This window comes from Hyaena hyaena, unplaced genomic scaffold, assembly GCF_003009895.1.
Source record: "Hyaena hyaena isolate Hyena2069 unplaced genomic scaffold, ASM300989v1 scaffold_160, whole genome shotgun sequence".
In the NCBI taxonomy this organism is placed as follows: domain Eukaryota; kingdom Metazoa; phylum Chordata; class Mammalia; order Carnivora; family Hyaenidae; genus Hyaena; species Hyaena hyaena.
In genome coordinates, this window is record NW_024080793.1 from 1,164,858 (window position 1) to 1,184,470 (window position 19,613).

Consider the following 19,613-nt stretch of genomic DNA (forward strand, 5'->3'; position numbering starts at 1 on the left):
CAAAATGTGCTGCTGTCATCCAGGAAAGTCCATGGGATTTAGCAGCCAGGGTCAAAGACCAAATAATAGAACAGATGTTCTTACAGTGCTCTTATCACTTCAGAACTTAACAAGGGTTTTAGGAGCACTGTGTCAGGAACTGGAGGCAGATATATATACATCTTCATCTTCACAGTTAAGAATATAGCCTCATTCTTCTGCATGTGGACATCCAGTATTCACCATTTGTTGAAAAGACTGTTCTTTCCTCATTGAATGGTCTTGGCACCCTTGTCAAAAATCATTTGACCAAGGGTACTTGGCTGGCTCAATTGGTAGAGCATGCAACTCTTGATCTTGGGATTGTGAGTTTGAGCCCCACATTGGGTGTAGAAATTACTTAAAAATAAAATCTTTATTGGGGCACCTGGGTGGCTCAGTTGGTTGAGCGTCCCAACTTTGGCTTGCGTCATGATCTCATGGTTCATGAGATTGAGCCCTGCATTGGGCTCACTGCTGTCAGTGCAGAGCCCATTTTGGATCCTCTGTCCCCCCTCTCTCTCTTTCCTCCTCCCCCACTTAAACTCTCCCTGTCTTTCTCCCCTTCTCAAAAATAAACATTTATAATAAATAAAATCATTATTAAAAAATTATTTGGCCACATATGCAGGGTTTTATTTTTGGGTTCTCTATATGTCTGTCTCTGTGCCAGTACCACACTGTTTTCATTACTGTAGCTTTTGAAATCAGGAGATGAGAATTTTTTTTTTTTTTTTTTTGGCTGTTTGAGGTCCCTTAAGATTCCATATCAATTTTAGCACTGGTTTTCCTATTTCTGCCACAAAAAAAGTCACTGGAATTTTAATAGGTATTACATTGAATCTGTAGATCACAGATTCTGGTAGTCTTGCCTTTTTTCTTTTTTCTTTTTTTTTTTTTTAAGAGAGAAGTACACAGGGGAGGGGCAGAAGGAGAGAGGGAGAGAATCTCAGACAGGCTCCCAGCTACAACTTGGGGCTCAGTCTCACGAGTGTGAGATCATGACCTGAGCCAAAATCAAGAGTTGGACGCTTACCCTACCGAGCCACCCACCGCCCCTCTATTGACTTTTGAACACTATTGTCTTCCAATCCATGAACTTAATGTCATTTCATTTGTGTAAGTCATTTTAAATTTCTTTCACCAGTGTTGTATAGTTTTCATTGTACAAGTCTTTCATCTCTGTGGTTAAGTGAATTTCTAATATTTTATTCTTTTTGATATTGTAAATATAGTTATTTCTTAATTTCCTTTTTAGATTGTTCATTGTTAGTGTAAAGAAACCCAGCTGAAATTTGTGTGTTGATGTTATGGCCTGCTACTTTGTTGAATTAATTTAATAATTCTAATGGGTTTTTGTGTGTGTGGGTGGCAGGGAATCTTTAGGGTTTTCTGCATGTAAGAAGTTATGTCCCAGTAGACTTAAACAGATATATATCATACAAAGTATCTTTAGCCACAACTGGGTGAAGTTAGAAAAATAACCAGTAAGGGGCGCCTGGGTGGCTTAGTCGGTTAAGCGTCCGACTTTCGCTTAGGTCATGATCTCGCGGTTCGTGGGTTCGAGCCCCACGTCGGGCTCTGTGCTGACTGCCAGCTCAGAGCCTGGAGCCTGTTTCAGTCTGTGACTCCCTCTCTCTCCTACCCTCCCCTGCTCACGCTGTCTCTCTCTCTCTCTCCTAGAAATAAATAAAAAACATTAAAAAAAGAATAAAGAAAAATAACCAGTAAAATTGGAAAGTTCACAAATTTGTGTAAACAACACACTCTTAATGAGTAGATCAAAGAAGTAATCACAAGGGGAATTAGAAAATACATAGAGAAAATGAGAATAAACACACAACATACCAAAACTTATGGGCTACAGCAAGAAGTGCTAATGGAGAGAGTTTTTAGCTATACAGTAAAAAAGAAAACAAGAAAACTCTCAAATCAACGACCTAACTTTATAACTTACAGAACTAGAAAAAGAACAAACTAAACCCAGAGCTAGCAGAAGAAAGGAAATGATAAGAACTAGAGAATGGATAAATTAAATAGAGAATAGAAAAACAATAGAGAAAATCAGTGTAATCGAAAGTTGGTTCTTTTTTTAAAAATTTTTAATGTTTATTTATGAGAGAGAGAGACACAAAGGGTGAGTGGGGGAGGGGATGAGTGGGAGGGAGACACAGAATCCAAAGCAGGCACCAGGCTCTGAGCTGTCAGAACAGAGCCCAACACAGGGCTCGAACTCATGGACTGTGAGATCATGACCTGAGTTGAAGTCAGATGCTTAACTGACTGAGCCACCCAGGCACCCCTCAGAAAGTTGGTTCTTTGGAAAAGATAACAATATTTACAAACTTTTAGCTCAGTAGACTAAGAAAAAAAAGATCCAAGTTACTAAAATTAGAAATGAAAATGGAGACATTAGACATTATTACCAGTTCTACAGAAATAAAATTAAACAACTGTGTGCCAACACATTGGGTGACCTACATGAGGTGGACAAATTCCTAGAAAGATAACATCTCCTGGGGACTAAATCACAAAGAAATAGAAAATCTGAATAGATCTATAACTCGTAAGGAGATTGAGTCTATAATAATAAAAAAAAAACTCCTGACAGAGAAAAGCCTTGGACCTGATGGCTTCACTGGTGAATTCTATCAACCATATACAGAACCAATTCCAGGTTTTCTCAGACTTTTCCAAAAAATTGAAAACGAGGGAACATTTTACTGATTCTATGAGGCCAGAATCAACTTGATACCAAAGGCAGACAAAGACACAAGACTAGAGACCATTATTCTTTATGAACATTAATGCAGAAATCTTCAACAAAATACTAAGAAACTGAATTTAGCAGCATATTTTTTAAAGTTTATTTGTTTATTTTGGGAGGAGAGAGAGAATCCCAAGCATGCTGCTCTGTTCACACAGAGCCTGCCATGTGGCTCCATCCCAGGAATCGTGAAATCATGACCTGAGTCGAAATCAAGAGTCAGATGCTCAACTGAGCTACCCAGGTGGCCCTGAATTTAGCAGCATATTAAAAGAATTATACACCATGACCAAGTGAGATTTATTCCTGGAATGCAACAGTGGTTCAATTTATAAAGATCATCTATCAGTGTCGTATACCACCTTAACAGAATGAAAGGGAAGAAATCCACAAATAATCTCATTTGATGTACAAATGTCTTTTTCTTGTCCACATGAAACTAAGTTTTATGACGTTCACATTTTTTAATGTTATCTGCATGTTTCCTTATAATAGCTGAATTGAGCATTGTATACTTAATCTTTCCAACCCAGTGTGTTAATCATTTTTTATTTACATTTTACAAATAAGGAAACTGAACCTTAGAAAGATGCCTAAAGTTACCAACCTAGTTAGTGGTAGAATTAGAGTGAAGGGTTATTGAAGATGCTGGTATCCTCTAACTTTCCAACAAAGGTCAACTGCTTATTCTGCCTACTCTTAATTGCTTCAATTAAGACCATTGTGGATTTCTTTTTGGAAATGTTCATCCAAATGGTATTTTAACGTAGATTCAAATGTTTGCACATAACGCATCCTATGTACTGTCATTGTGTCCAGTAAGTTCTTAAATATTTAAGAATCTACTTAGGCAGGTAGGATTCTCTTGATTTACATGGACCATTTGGTTTGATATCCAGTGATGGTGTCTAATCTGTGATTCCCAAGCCAGTTCTACAGAAAATCTCTTCTTTGGATATTAATACTATTCTTCTAAAACAGATCTTTCCCTTTGTGAAGTTGTGAAGTTAAATTTTCTTTTTACCTGCTGAGCGAAATAAGTCAGGCAGAGAAGGACAAATATCATATGTTTGCACTTATAGGAGGATTAGGAGGAACTTGACGGAGGAGCAAGGGGGAGAAGAAGGGGGGAAATGGTGGGGGAAAGGGAGAGAGGCAAACCATGAGAGACTCTTGAATGCTGACCAAAACTGAGGACTGATGGATGTGGGGGCGGGGGGTGATGGGCATGGAGGAGGGCACTTGTGGGGATGAGCACTGGGTGTTATGTGGAAACTAATTTGACAATAAACTATTTGTAAAAAAAAAAAAAAATTTTTCTTTTTACCTAAAAGTAAGACATTTAAAAAATGTATTGGGAATTTCCAAAAAGGGGATTTTGGTATGCATCATTTTCAGGCTTATTTGACATCAGACCCTTTGTTCATAGAGCAAAACTATACCAATACATTGTTGAGACTATGCATAAAGGAGAACAATTTTATATACATCTATGGGCTGATATTTAGCTGCCAATAAGTATAATTAAGAAAGAAGTGACCAGGGGCACCGGGCTGGTTTAGTTGGTGTAGAGCATGTGACTCTTGATCTCAGGGTTGTGGTTTTGAGCCCCATGTTGGATGCAGAGATTACTTTAAAAAATAAAATCTTAAAAGAAAGAAAGAAAGAAAAGAGAAGGGGAATGGAAAGGAAAAGGAAAAGAAGTGATCAGGAATATGAAGACCAGACAGTTTTGTCACCAGGTGGTCTATAACTTGAGAAAACTTTTTCACATCACTGGATCTCTTTTCCTTTTGTGCAAAATGAGGGGTTGAACTATTGTCTCCAATTTATCTTTAATCCTTAATGTGAAAATTAGAAATATTCCAGACATTATTGGAGTGCCTGGGTGGTACAGTCATTTGAGTGTCTGACTCTTGATTTTTGGCTCCAGTCATGAACCCAGGGTTGTGGGATTGAGCCTCATGGTGAGCTCCATGGTTAGTGCGGAGGCTGCTTCAGATATTCTCTCTAGAATCAAAAACAAAAAATAGGTTTTAGGGGCACCTGGCTCTGTTAGTTGAACATCCAACTCGATTTTGGCTAGGACACAGTCTTGCAGTTCATGGGATTGAGCCCCATGTTTGGTGCCTCTACCCTGCTTGGGTGCTCTCTCCCTCTCTCTCTCTCTGCCCCTCCCCTGCTTGCATTCTCTCAATAAATAAATAAACTTTAAAAAAATTCCAGACATTCCCAAAACTTTTGTTGAAATTTTCTGAATTGAGGATTTATTGAAAACTTGTTTTGTTTTGTTTTTGCTTTTTATTTTGAGAAAGATGGAGAGAACACCAGCAGGGTAGGGGTAGAGAGAGATGAGGAGAGAATCCCAAGCAGACTCATGCTGTCAGCCCAGAACCTAATGGGGGGGTTCTCTTTCATGAAGTGTGAGATTATGAGCTGACCCCAAATCAAGAGTCGGACACTTAACCGACTGAGCCACCCAGGTGCCCCAGAAAATTTGTTTTATGATATGAATTAATCAAATGAAAATTGGAGGCATTGTGGCATAGGGAGCAGCCTGGACTTTTGATGTAGTTATTCCAGGTTTCAGTCTCAGATCCACCATTTATTGTTATTCCTAGACAAGGATATTCTTAAATGGGTTACTTATCCTCTTGAATCCTTGGCTTTCTCAGTGGGGAAAATGAGGGCTTTATTGCTTACAGTGCCTATTCCATAGTAGTAGGTGCTTAGTAAATGGAAGCTGCTTGTATTTAATTTGGGAGCTTAGCAATTAAATGTGAATAATAAAGATCTGAGTGTAAGAGTTTCAGGTATAGATCAGAGGCTGGGTGATGATTGCTGGGTGTGAAGGGACTTCAAATTCCTTTCCTCCCGCCACTACCAGTGAAGGCATGTTGCCTCCTGCATAAAGCAAAGGTATCTGTGTAGTAGGAAGGAGGGAAAAAAGATCCCTAGTTTTTGCCAAGTTTCTCTCTGTCCCCACTTGTGCCATCTCTCTCAAAGTAAATAAACTTTAAAAATTAAAAACAAAAATAGGAGCTCCTGGGTGGCTCAGTTGGTTGAGCATACAACTTCAGCTCAGGTCATGATCTCGTGTTTCATGGATTCAAGCCCTGCTTGGGCTCTGTGCTGACAGCTCAGAGCCTCGAGCCTGCTTCAGATTCTGTGTCTCCCTAGCTCTCTGCCCCTCCCCCGCTAGTGCTCTTTCTTTTTCTCTTATAAATAAAATAAAACATTAAAAAGTTAAAATAAACAAAATACCTATTCCCAGCAAGCTAGAGCTAACAATCCAATTGGAATTTAGAGAGCTCTTAAATTTCAACTGAGAATTCACATCAACCTCCTGCAGTGTTTGTTAGTATAAATAGATGAGGTATGGGAAGAAAAACACTTCTTAGGAAAGCACTCTAGTGATTACATCTTGAGTGTTACTAATCCCTATCCAAATAGTTGAATGAGACATCTAGTTAAAACACTACATCTATTGTTAGCGATAACTTCCTTGAATCATATTTAAAAGTTAGGTCAAGGATCACAGTAGTTTGGTAGTGAGTTGCCAGGTGGTGGTGTCTTCTGACTTGGGTGAGGAGGAAGTTAGACCAAAGGTGGAATAGGAGAAGGATATAGAAATAGTTAACACACTTTCCTCTTATTTACTCTATGCATCTTACTACTTAGAGATTGGGATTCAGGGTATTTTTTGCCCTAAAGATACATACTACCTTTCTCCTAATGGAAGGGGAGTTAGGTTTGAGGGGAGGAGGAAGGAGGGAAAGATCATCTTGAAGCAAGGGATATCTTTCTGTAAGACACACCTGGATGGACCTGTGTATGAGGGGATTTGTAATAGCTTTGACATTAGACACTGGCTCTGGGAGATTTGAGGGAGAAAAAGGTCCCAATGTTAATATGCAGGTACTAAAATTAATCTTTATATCCATGGCAGCTATTTTGCCCAGTGCTATCTCAAGTCACCTCAGATGTTAGTAGATCTTAATGTAAACCAGAGTTCTGGAAAGCAAGCCAACTAGGAGATAAAGGCTAGCAGATTTAGCTAACCTTTATTGAGTACTTATGGTATACCTGTCTTGGTGTGGGATGCTTCCACATTTTTTTTAACATTAAAAAATTTCTTTTAATGTTTCTTTATTTTTGAGAGAGAAAGAGAGAGCACGAGCAAGGGAGGGGCAGAGAGAGGGAGACACAGAATCTGAAGCAGTCTCCAGGCTCCGAGTGGTCAGTACAGAGCCTGATGCAGGACTTGAACTCACGAACTGAGAGGTCAGGACCTGAGCTGAAGTCAGACGCCTGACTAACTGAGACACCCACACACCCCCACACAATTCTTTTCAAAGAGCCTTAGTATTCTCAACTCATGATGGAAATGGTGGCGATATTATCTCATAGAATTGTTGAGGAAGATGTAGTAAAGATGGCTAGCATCCTGACACAAAGTAGGAGTAAGTGATAATGAGAAGAACAATATTTAAAAACTAGACAGAGATGGGGTGCCTGACTGACTCAGTTGAGGGAGTATGTGACTCTTGGCATCAGCATTGTGAGTTCAAGTCCCACATTGGGTATAGAGCTTGCTTGGAAGTAAAATCTTTAATAAACAAACAAACTAGACAGATAAAAATTGATTATTGGTGTAAGAACAGGATTCATTCACTTATTCAGTTTCCACTATTAACTGTTTGCTAAGGCACTGTACTGCATCTTTGGGATGTAGTTCTCTCCTCAAAAGAAAGTTCCTTTTTAAAAATTTTAAATTCAGGGCACCAGGGTGGCTCAGTCGGTTAAGCAGTCAACTTTGGCTCAGGTCATGATCTCACAGTTCATGAGTTCGAGCCCCATGTCAGGCTCTGTGCTCATAGCTCAGAGTCTGGAGCCTGCTTTGGATTCTTTGTCTCCCTCTCTCTCTGCCCCTCCCCAGCTTGCACTCTATGCAAATAAATAAATGTTTTTTAAAAATTAAAAAATTTTAATTCTGTTTCAGTTAACATACGGTGTTATATTAAGAAGTTTCAGAGGCACTTAGGTAAAGCATTAGACTTCAGCTCAGGTCATGATCTCAAGGTTCATGAGTTTGAGCCCCACAGTGGGCTCTCTGCTGTTAGCACAGAGGCCTCTTCAGTGGTCTTTCCCCCTCCCTGCCCCTCCCACATTCACACACACATGCTTTCTCATAAAAATAAAAAATAAAAATTAGACATTAAAATAAACATATTTATTGGACATAAAAAATAAACAGAAAAAAGTTCCTTGGGGGCACCTGGGTGGCTCAGTCAGTTAAGCGTCCAACTTCGGCTCAGGTCATGACCTCATGTTTCGTGGTTTTGAGCCCTGTGTCGGGCTCTGTGCCGACAGCTCAGAGCCTGAAGCCTGTCTTCGGATTCTGTATCTCCCTCTCTCTCTGACCCTCCCCTACTTGCACTGTCTGTCTCTGACTCTCAAAAATATAAAAAAAAAAAACATTTAAAAATTTTTAAAAAAAGGAAAGAAAAAAAGTTCCTTGGAGTGCAGGGTAAAAAAAGAGGGGCCCCTGGCTGGTTTAGTCAGTGAGGCTTACTAAGATTCTTGATCCGGGGTCATGAGTTTGAGCCCCTCGTTGGGCGGAGAGATTGCCTTTAAAAAAAAAAAAAGAAAAAGAAAGAAAGAAATTTCCTTTTAGAAGAGAATTACAGTGGCCCCTGTGTGGCTCAGTTGGTTGAACACCTGACTCTTGATCTCAGCTCAAGTCTTGGTCTCAGGGTTGTGTAGATCTCAAGCTCCATGTTGGGTGTGAAGCCTACTAACTAACTAAATAAGTTTAAAAATTAAAACAATTATAACCTGTTGAATTCTAAAGAAATTAATTTGGGAGGAGCTGGAAACCAGTAACTAAGGTTATTAAACCCATCATTTCCTCGACTTCTGTGTTTCACCTGTCTTCTGTAAGTGTTCGTAGCCAAACATGTTATTGCTGCAAAAGAATTGGTAGCAAAGCTGATGCAGTGTCTCCAGCCAAAACTGCAGTGTTCTTTGTTCGAACAACGCTGGCTTTGCAGAAGTCTCACTTTGGCACTGAAATGAGAATGAATACTGGCTTGAGACATACTTAGCTCTTGACTCACTTTGAAACCAGCCCTAAATTGAAATAGTCCTTTCAAAGTACATTTGGGCAATATGTATCAGGAATTTGAAAAATTACTCATACTCCTTGGCTCATAATTTTGATTGGATCCTAAAGGGGGAAATTCTAAATACAGAGAAACTTTATAACAGAAATGGTCATCAAAGTGCTATTTTAATAGTGGGAAATCGGAAGCAATTTCAACATCTGTATGTAAATTGTTTTGGCCAGTTGCAATATTATATAACCATTAAAATGGTTGTGAAGACTAATATATAAGAGAGTACTTGATAAAATAAGTAGGAGTGCTCAAAATTGTATGTATCTAGGAGAGAGGTGTCTCACAGAGAAGAGAAAATATAGAAAACTCTTCAACTGGTGATTGTAGCAGTGATGTGGGAGGTGGGGCTGATTAGGCAGGAGAGAACGAATTGGTTCCCAAGTCAGGAAAGAAAACACCAGAAGAGTCCTACAAAGATGAAAAAGCAAAAGTAAATGGATTTTTCTCAAGATGCTTACAGTTTAGAAAAGAGAAGCAAAGCCCATTAACCAGTTCCACCTATAATTAAAATTTTGAATGGAGGTTGAATCAAAATCTCAGATTCACCTTTCCTTGGGGTGCAGTGAATTAGAAGGAAATACTAAAAAGTAAACCAGTTGTCTTGATAGTGATTGGAACCACAGGGAAACCTCCCTCTTCCCTGTCTTTCTATAGTATTTAAACTTTCTTTAGCTAACTTATCCTAGGTTTAGGAAAAAAAAATTGAAACTGAGAAAATGTAGCCAACCCTATTCAGGGTATGAATGCAACTGTTTTCAGACAGTGGGTGGCAAATGAGTTCACCATGTTTTACATTTGACCCTTTGGATACATCATTATCCATCCTGCTGGCTAGCAGTGCGATCAGGTGGTCCATTCCCATGTGATACAGTCTAAGCATAGAGTGCATTCATCTTTGGCAGTCTGTTTCCACTTTTCCCCCTAATCTTTTTTAAATTCTTTGCTTTACCAGAAGTAACTGATTCTCACAAAGATACACAAAATTATTTCAACGGTTCTCCTCATTCTTAGTAAATAATACTATCATCCCTCTGCTTAAGCTTGGGTTTATCTTAGTATTTCTCTTCCACCCCCACATATTTATCATTCAGTCATTTTGGCTCTAGCTTTAACAGTATACCCCAAATCTGTCCTCTTCACTTTCCCTCTGCAATGCTACCATCCTAAACTACCATTCTCTTCCTTACAGACATCTGTGTAGTCTCCTAGCTGGTGTCTTGCTCTCTTTCATGCCCTCTGCAATTAATTAATGCTTGTCACAGCCAGAATGACACTCCCACTGAATTTAGAATTAAAGCTCTTGGTTGGTGATTCTCAACCCTGTACAGTAGAATCACCTGGAAGGTCCCACTCCTTGAGGAAAAAAATCATGCCTAAGCTACATTTTTAAAGAGTCTGATTAAATTTCTTGGGATAGAGGTCCAGGCATCTGTAGATTCCTCACAGGTACTTCTTTCTGATATCCAATTAAGGCTGAGAAACACTGCCGTAGATGAATGTTCTCTCCCCTGCCTACTTCTCAGACCTTATCTGCCAACTTGCTAAGTTCATTCTGTCTCAAAAGTATCCCCCACTTTTGTTTTTTAAACATTTTAAAGTAAACTTTCTACTTAGATTTACAGAAAATTTGCAAAAATACTACACAGACTTCCCATATATTCTGCACTCTGTTCCTTATCAACATTCTTACATTATTATTTCATACCTTTGTTACAATTAATGAACTAATAATGATACATTATTATTAACTAAAGTCCATACTTCAGTCAGATTTCCTTAGTTTTTACCTAATGTTTTTCTTAAAAAATTTTTTTTAAGTTCATTTATTAAATTTGGGAGAGACCGATACAGCATGAGTGGGGAAGGGGCAGAGAGAGTGAGTGGGAGAGAGAATCCGGAGCAGGCTTCTGCACTGCCAGCACAGGGCCTGATGCAGGGTTCAAACCCCCGAAACCGTGAGATCTGAGCCAAAACCAAGAGTCTGACGCTCAACTGACTGAGCCACCCAGCCACCTCCTAATGTTTTTCTGTTCAGGATCCCATCTAGGATACCACATTACACTTAGTAGCCAAATTACTTGGGCTCCTCTTGGCTGCCACAGTTTCTTTAGACTTTCCTTGTGTTTGATGACCTTGACAGTTTTTGGGAGTACTGGTCAGATATTTTGTAGAATGTCCCTCAATTGGGATTTGCATGATTTTTTTTTCATGATTAGGCTAGGGTTATGGATTTTTGGAAGGAAGAACACAAAGTGCTTTTTTATTACATCTTATCAAGGATGCATACTGTCAACAGGATTTGTCACCATTGACATTGACCTTGATCACCTGATTGAGGTAGTGTTTTTTGGGTTTCCCCACTGTAAAGTTAATCTTTTCCCATTCTTTCCCATACAATACTCTTTGGAAAGAATTCACTGAACACAGTTCACACTTAAGTAGAGAATTACGTTCCACCTCCTTGAAGGCATAGTATCTACACATTTATTTGGAGTTGTTCTCCATAGGATGTTTGTCTATTCTCTCCCATTTATTCAGTTATGTATTTATATGGACTCATGGATATTTATTTGCATTCAGGATTATAATCCAGTACTACTTTGTTACTCAAATTGTACCATCTTTGGCCACCGGGAGCTCTCTGAGTTGATTTCTGTATCTCTTGATACACCCCCATCGTTGTGGGGTTCTTTTGAGCACTTCCTTACTTTCTGGCACTACGTAATTCTCTGGGGTCATCTTGTATATTTCCTGCCCCAGTCCTAAGATCAGCTTAGAACCAAAAAAGGTTCCTTTTTTTGAAGAATGGTGTTAGCAACCGAAATCAGAGCATTATGTGTGCTTGGTACTGGGATGTGTGTTGTTGCTTCTAGGCCCTCTCAGCTGATGGAACAAGGACATACATGTATATATACTAAGCTACCTGCTTCTCTCTGTAACCATTCTATCTTAAATATGAGTTGATTCAGATGTCTCCCAACTCTAATCCACTACCACATGGATCATTCTAGTCTTCTCCTCTTGGTTATCTGTAACTTCCCACCTCAACACTGAGAAAACTCTTCCCCCCCATCTGTTTACTTAATTTTTCACTTCCAGTATATATAGATAGATAGATAGATTTAGTGGCTTCAGAACTCCTACCCCGTGGCAAACAATTTTATCACCTAGGATCAGCACTAACATGCAGTTTATTTTATTTTGCCTTTAGCCTTACAGACGCCACTCATTTCCACAGTTAGGTCAGCAACTCTCCCCTTCGCCCTCTTCAGTGAGGTTGTTTCATATATTTATAATACAATTAAATTATTGTGTCATAAACTGTGTTCCGTGCTAGGACCCTCTGACCTTTTGAACGATTTTTTAAGTTTACATGCATTAAGATTCACTCGGCTATTAAGTTTCTCTGGGCTGTGACAAATGCATACTGTCATATATCCATCTGTCTCAGAGATTTTGCATTTGTTATCCTTCTGTTTAGAATAGTCTCCTGCATATTTTTCCATGGCTGGGCCCTTATCTTTCATTAGCTTTCTGCTGAAATGTTTGCTCCTTGTAGAGGCATTCCTTGAACACCTAATCCAAAGGAATCTCCTAGCCTAAAATTTTGTTCATTGATTTGCTCTGTGTGTGTGGTTTTTTTGGTCAGTCTGCCTCTGGTAGGATGTAAACTTAATGAAACCAGGGACTGTATTTGTATCCTGGATTTCTAGAATCCTGGATCGGTGAACATTTGTTACTAGATGAATAATACTTCTGTCCTAGGTGTGTCTAGCAATGCTTATTAGTCCCAGTGCATGTTTCCAGCATTCATCAGTAGTGATTGAAAGCAGGCTTGTTCAGTTGGGCTTCCAGTTTACCCTGATTCACTACTTACAAAAGAGATGCTTATAAATTAGGTTAAGTGTTTCAGTGTTGAAGATGTGCAATTACTCTGATTGTTCTCTCCTACATTGTTTATAATTCTTTTTTAAAAAAGTTAATAAGTGGGGCGCCTGGGTGGCTCACTCTGACCTTGGCTCAGGTCACGATCTCATGGTTCATGGATTCGAGCTCTGCATCAGGGCTCTGTGCCAACAGTGCGGAGCCTGGAAACTGCATTGGATTCTGTGTCTCCTTCTGTCTCTGTCCCTCCCCCGCTTGCTCTCTGTCTCTCAAAAATAAACATTTAAAAAAATTTAAAAAGTTAATAAATGACGTATAGTATCTCTGGTCCTACATAGAATCGCGCAGTACCATGAATACCAGTCCGGCTGTGTATTAGAATCAGCTGAGGGGCTTAAAAAAAAAAAGATGCCCAGGGTCTATCTTTCCTTAATTTTCAGGAAGATCCTGCAGATTTGTCTTTTTAGCAGCCAGCTTATCATTTAGTCAGAGCATTTGGGATTTTAAAGCCCCAGGGTTTTAATAGAGAGTTGAAGTCTGGTGAAAATTTCTAGAGGATTTCAGTTTATAGCAACAATTATCAAAAGGTCTGTTTAATTTATACTAACTTTTTCTATAACTTTTAAAGTCCTTACTGTGTGTGCTATGTACAGGGGAGCATTATATAAATAATCATTGTTGAAAGTAGAAAATAATAGGTACATAAGAGAGAAAACAATTTGGTATTTAAATATGGAGTGGCCATTACATCCTGAGAAGAAGGTAAAAGTAGAGTCTAATTCTTAAAGAGAGTGTTTATACAGAAGAGGGGGAACCCTGGATATTGTAGTCTTTTGCAGAAGGCTGTGAGGAAATTGGAAGTTAAGAAGGAGCCTATTACAAGCCAGAAGGCAGATAGCCAAATTGGTAAGAGGCCTGGAATGGTCAGGAACTAAAGTCCAGACTGTCAGAGCTGTCAAAGCCAGTGAGTGGTTCTTAATAGAGCTTTTCAATTTCAGTTTTGAAATTTGTACAGTATTTTATTATTCTTAAGTTATTTTTTTTTTAAACGGTTTTTGAGGGGCACCTGGGTGGCTCAGTTGGTTAAGTGTCCAACTTCCGTTCGGGTCATGATCTCATGGTTTGTGGGTTCCAGCCCCGTGTCAGGCTCTGTGCTGACAGCCATCTCAGAGCCTGGAGCCTCTTTCAGATTCTGTGTCTCCTTCTCTCTCTGACTATCCCCTGCTCACGCTGTCTCTCTCTCTCTCTCTCTCTCTCTCAGAAATAAATAAAACACTAAAAAAAAATTAAACGGTTTTTTAGAGAGAGCGAGCATGGGAATGGGGGAAAGGGACAGAGTGGGGCAAAGAGAGAGAATCCCAAGTAGGTTCCATGCCCAGCAGGGAACCCAGTGTAGGCAGGGCTCAATCCCACAACCTTGGGATCATGATCTGAGTTGAAGTCAAGAGTTGGATCACGTTCAACCAACTGAGCCACCCAGGTGCCCCATGGTATTTTAAACATTAAAAAAAAAAAAAAAAAAAATCCGGTTTTTGGTGGGATTTTTTAAAAATAAAATTTCAGGAGTGCCTGGGTGGCTCAGTCAGTTATGCATCTGACTCTTTTTTTTTTTTTTTTTTTTTTTAACATTTATTTACTTTTTAGAGAGAGCACGAGCAGAGGAGGGACAGAGAGAGATGGAAACAGAATCTGAAGCAGACCCTAGGCTCTGAGCTGTCAGCACAAAGCCTGATGCAGGGCTCAAACTCACGAACTGTGAGATCATGACCTGAGCTGGAGTCAGACATTTGCCGACTGAGCCACCCAGGCGCCCATGCGTCTGACTCTTGATTTCGGTGCAGGTCCTATGAACTCAATTTGAGTTCAAACCCCCTCATTGGGCTCTGTGCTAATAGTGCAGAATCTGCTTGGGATTCTCTTTACCTCTCTCTCTGTTCCCTCCTCTGCTTGAGGTATTTCTCTCTCGAAATAAATAAATAAATAAACATTAAAACCGTTTTTAGTGAAAATAAATAATTGCATACCTAATTAATACAGACTTCTAGGTTTTGTTTTTTGTTTGTTTTTTTTTTCCTTAAGTTCTGGAAAGGGCAACCAGCCTAAACTAAGTCCCTCGTGGTGCACATAAAGGGATGTAAAATCTTTTAGAACTAAATCCTAAAGAGTTAAAATGTGTCTGGTCCATGGTTACAGGATGCAGAATCAAGGCAAGAACCTTAGGCTCCTGATTCAGAAGTGCATGTTACCACATTTTTGTGAGGTGGAGATCAGTGTCTGTCTTCTGTTGCTTGCTAGTTGTTAGGAGAGATTTCTTGAGGATAGAGACTATATCATCTCCGTTATCTCCGTAACTCTTGGACATAATAAATAACACACAGAACAGACAGTAACAATAGACATTTGTTACATGAATGGATGGATTTGGCTTTTGTATTAGACCTTGAAAGAAGTCTAGGATTTAGCTTTGTGGAAATTCTGGTCATTAGATGTACATATGAACAATTAGATTTATTGAGTATTGGGCACCGAAAGGCAGATAGAAAATAATCTAGAAAGCTAGGTGGGGGCCACATTATAGAAATACTTGAATGTCAACCTAAGGATTTTGGAATTTATTATCCAGTCAACTGAAAAGTTTTGAGCAGAGGAGTAATACACATGCATGCACACATGCGCACACATATACACACAATAGGAAGAATAGTTAGGAGAGAGAAAATAATTGTTTTGACAATTCATTTGAGGTGTTGATTAAAGATGCTAGCTTTGGGAATGGAAATGTGGTTACAGATGTATATAGAAAGTCACCAGAACTTGATTGCTCATGAAGCGTGGAGTTCAAGGGAATAAAGTACTCCAAAATTAGGCTGAGGTTCCAGATGTCATCTTTGCCTATATATTTTGGAGAGTAGTGGTGTCATTAACATATGTGGCAGTTTTAAATGGTGCATTTGAGGTACTGATGCCACATGTGGGTGGAAATGTTGAATAGGCTGTTGGAAATGTGCTGCTAAACTTGAGAAGAGATGGCAGGCCCAGAGATTATTTAGGAGTCATCTGAGCAGAAATGTTGGTTGAAGTCTAAGGATTAAATGACATTGCTGAGGTACCTGGGTGCTTCAGTCAGTTAAGTGTCCGACTTGATTTCAGCTCAGGTCATGAGATTGAGCCCCACCCGGCATTGGGCTCCCCGGTAAACATGGATCCTGTTTAAGATATTCTCTTTCTCCCTCTCTCCTTCCCTCCCTCCCTCCCTCCCTCCTTCCTTCTGCCTCTCTCTCCCATTCACTCTCTCTCTCTTAAAAAAGAAATATAAATGAGATTGCCAGAGGGAAGGAGGTATAGAGAGTCAAAAACCAGGGACACATCCTTAGGGAAATTCCATTTAAGAGTGGTAGAAGAAGAGGAGCCAGAGAAGAAACAAAGCGAAACCTGAGAATAGTCCAAGAAGAAGAGGGTAGGGAAAATACTTATTATTGGGAGACATGAATAACAGACTTTTTTTTTTTTTTTTAATAAAATGTTTTGTTGCGCCTAGGTGGCTCAGTCATTTAAGCGTCTGATTCTTGGTCTCAGCTCAGGTCATGATCTCTCAGTTCATGGGATCGAGCCTTGCCTTGGACCTTGTGCTGACAGTGTGGAACCTGCTTTCTCTCTCCTTTCCTTTTCTGCCCTTCCCCCACTCATGCTCTCTCTCAAATAAATTTTTTAAATTAAAAAATAGTTTATACACAGTTCATATTATAAGGTAGGCTATATGTCAGTAGGTAAAATGACATAAGTTATTGAAATGCATAACATTTGAGGTGCCTGGGTGACTCAGTCGGTTAAGCATCTGACTTCTGCTCAAGTCATGATCTCACAGTTCATAAGTTCAAGCCCTGCACAGGGCTCTGTGCTGACAGCTCAGAGCCTGGAGCCTGCTTTGGTTTCTGTGTCTCCCTCTCTCTCTGTCTTTCCCCTGCTTGTATTCTGTCTCTGTCTCTCTCTCAAAAACAATAAAAATTAAACATTTGTTTAAAAAGGGGGCATTACGTTTTGCATTAAACTTGCATTATATTATTATGTATTATAAACAATTTTTGTTGAACATTAACAATATTCAACATATTTTTCTAGACCTAGTGGTTGAAGAAATCTTTTTTTTTTTTTAAATGTTTATTTTTGAGAGAGAGAGACAGAATGAATGAGCGGGAGAGGGGCAGAGAGAGGAGACACAGAATTATAAGCAGACTCCAGGCTCTGAGCTGTCAGCACAGAGCCCAACATGGGGTTTGAACCCACGAACTGTGAGATCATGACCTGAGCCTAACTCAGGTGCCTAACTGACTGAGCCACCCAGGCACCCCAAAATCTTTAATTTTTTAAACTTCAGTTTGAGAGGAGAAATTGATTTTAATCAGTAGTCATCTTTATTGAAAGCCTTGAAGTTTTAAAGGGTAAGAAACTTTCATGTTTTGGGGCGCCTGAGTGGCTCAGTCGGCTGAGCGTTCAACTTCGGCTCAGATCATGATCTCAACGGTTTGTGGGTTTGAGCCCCATGTCGGGCTCTGCGCTGATGGCTAGCTCAGAGCCTGGAGCCTGTTTTGGATTCTGTGTCTCCTTCTCTCTCTGCCCCTCCCCAGTTCACTCTCTGTCTCACTCTGTCTCTCAAAAATAAATGTAAAAAAAAAAAAAGAACTTTCATGGCAGTAATGGCAGTAATACCTGCTGTAACTGAATGGATGAATTCTGAACAGTGAAGTTCTTAACATACTCGAATATTTACCTTCAGTAATTTTCAGTGTAGTTTCCCTACAGCATTCATAAGTATTAGGGATAAAAATATCTACATATTTGCTGATGATTTTTCCCTAAGTAATGTTTTGTTTTTTCCTTCTTTTCAGGATCTGACTGGCATAGAATCTATGGATCAATGTCGCCATACCTTGGAACAGCATAACTGGAACATAGAGGTATAGTATGATTTATTCTGAGCCTATTTTTTTTGCTTAGTTTGATAGTGAACCAAAGACTTGTTTTTTTCCAAAACAGAAATCCTTCCTTTTCATAGAAATTTTTTTTTCAAATTTATAACTCTTTAATCTTGAAAAATAAATGTGTAGAAAAAGTAAAAATTATGATTAAAGTTTATTATAAAGTTTTATAAAAAATAGTGACCAGATCCTTCTGTATCCCTCCCTCCTATTTCTTTCTCCATAGCTCTTTGGGAAAAGTTGGTTTTTATATATTTGGTTTGTAACCAGATACCTTAGTGCGAACTTTCTTATTACATATTTCATAGTTCATTTTTTTGGATTTTCTAGATAATTGTATTGTCTGCAATTCTATGATTTTTTTCAGTATATAGATCTTTTGTTACTTTTACTAGATCATTGAATTGCTAGAACAACATAACAATGTCAGTTAATGATGGTAATAGCAAACATCTTGTCTTTACTATAATGCCTCTAATGTTTTATTATTGAGCGTGATGTTGGTTATTGTTTGGAGATGGATCACTAGAATTTAAGCTCCGTGCAAGCAAAAAAAAAATTTTTTTTTCCGTTTTGTTAACTGCTGTCTTCCTAGAAGCATTTAAAACTGATCCCAGCACATCATAGACTTTCAATAAATATCCGCTATCTTCCAGTCTTAGTATACTCATATGATCTCTGTTGAGATTACTGTGTTTTAATCATAGTATGTTATTTGAATTATGTTGATTTCTGAAAATGTATTCCTAAGTTATATTTAGTTACTCAACAAACTTTGAGCAACTCTGGCATTATACCAGAGAACAAGACTAATATCCTACTCCCATGAAATTCTAGATATCATGAAATTCTAGATAATTTCAATTTGTAATGCTGTGAATAAAATGAGTGTAGGAAATGTAACAAGATGTGGGAGTTATTTTAAATAGGGTAGTGAAGGGGCACCTGGGTGGCCTAGTTCGTTGAGGGTCCGACTTCGGCTCAGGTCATTATCTTACGGTTCATTAGGTCTAGTCCCGTATCAGGCTCTCTGCTGTCAATGCAGAGCCTGCTACAGATCCTATGTCCTTTCTCTGCTCTTAATCAGCTTTCTCTCTCTCTCTCTCTCAAATAATCACTAAAAAACTAAATAAGATGGTGAAGAAAGGCATTCCTGAGGAGGTTATATTTGAGCTGACATCCAAATGATGAAAAGGAATGATGAATGTGAAAATCATGGCGGAGAGGCGGGGGGGGGTGTATTTTAGGCAGAGAAAATGATGTTCTATATGATAATTTTGTGCTATCTCCTTGTTAGATTTTTATTTCAGGCATGTGATGGCTTTGTTAGATGACTGACTTGATAAAATGAATTGAGAAGGGTACATAGCACAGATTTGAAAGAAAGGGCTTGAAAATTTGTTTCTTTTTTTTTTTTTAATATTTTTTAATTTATTTCTAGAGAGAGAGAGAGAGCGTGAGCAGAGGAGGGTCAGAGAGAGAGGGAGTCACAGACTGAAACAGGCTCCAGGCTCTGAGCTGGCAGTCAGCACAGAGCCTGATGCGGGGCTCGAACCCACGAACCGCGAGATCATGACCTAAGCGAAAGTCGGACGCTTAACCGACTAAGCCACCCAGGCGCCCCCTGAAAATTTGTTTCTGCCAGTTTTGTATTAACTTTTTCATGTTTTCGGCATCATTTACAATTTGTTACATCTTTCTTTTTTTAATTTTTTTTTTAATGTGTTTTTTTTTTTTTTCTTTTTTTTTTTATTTCTAGGAGAGAGAGACAGCGTGAACAGGGGAGGG

General features: G+C 39.0%; 1 protein-coding gene across 2 annotated transcripts in view; it reads left to right on the forward strand.

Moving 5' to 3' along the window:
• FAF2 (Fas associated factor family member 2) overlaps positions 1-19,613 on the forward strand; it is a 68,855-nt gene that overhangs the window by 22,537 nt on the left and 26,705 nt on the right. Inside the window, exons 1-2 of one of the 2 annotated variants that reach the window (XM_039239744.1) lie at positions 5,247-5,268; positions 17,736-17,804. In XM_039239744.1, coding sequence (XP_039095675.1) covers positions 17,757-17,804 — 48 coding nt within the window. In that variant the 5' untranslated portion in view covers positions 5,247-5,268; positions 17,736-17,756. Of the gene's footprint in view, positions 1-5,246; positions 5,269-17,735; positions 17,805-19,613 lie in introns of those variants that run through there. The other variant, XM_039239743.1, reaches the window with a different exon arrangement.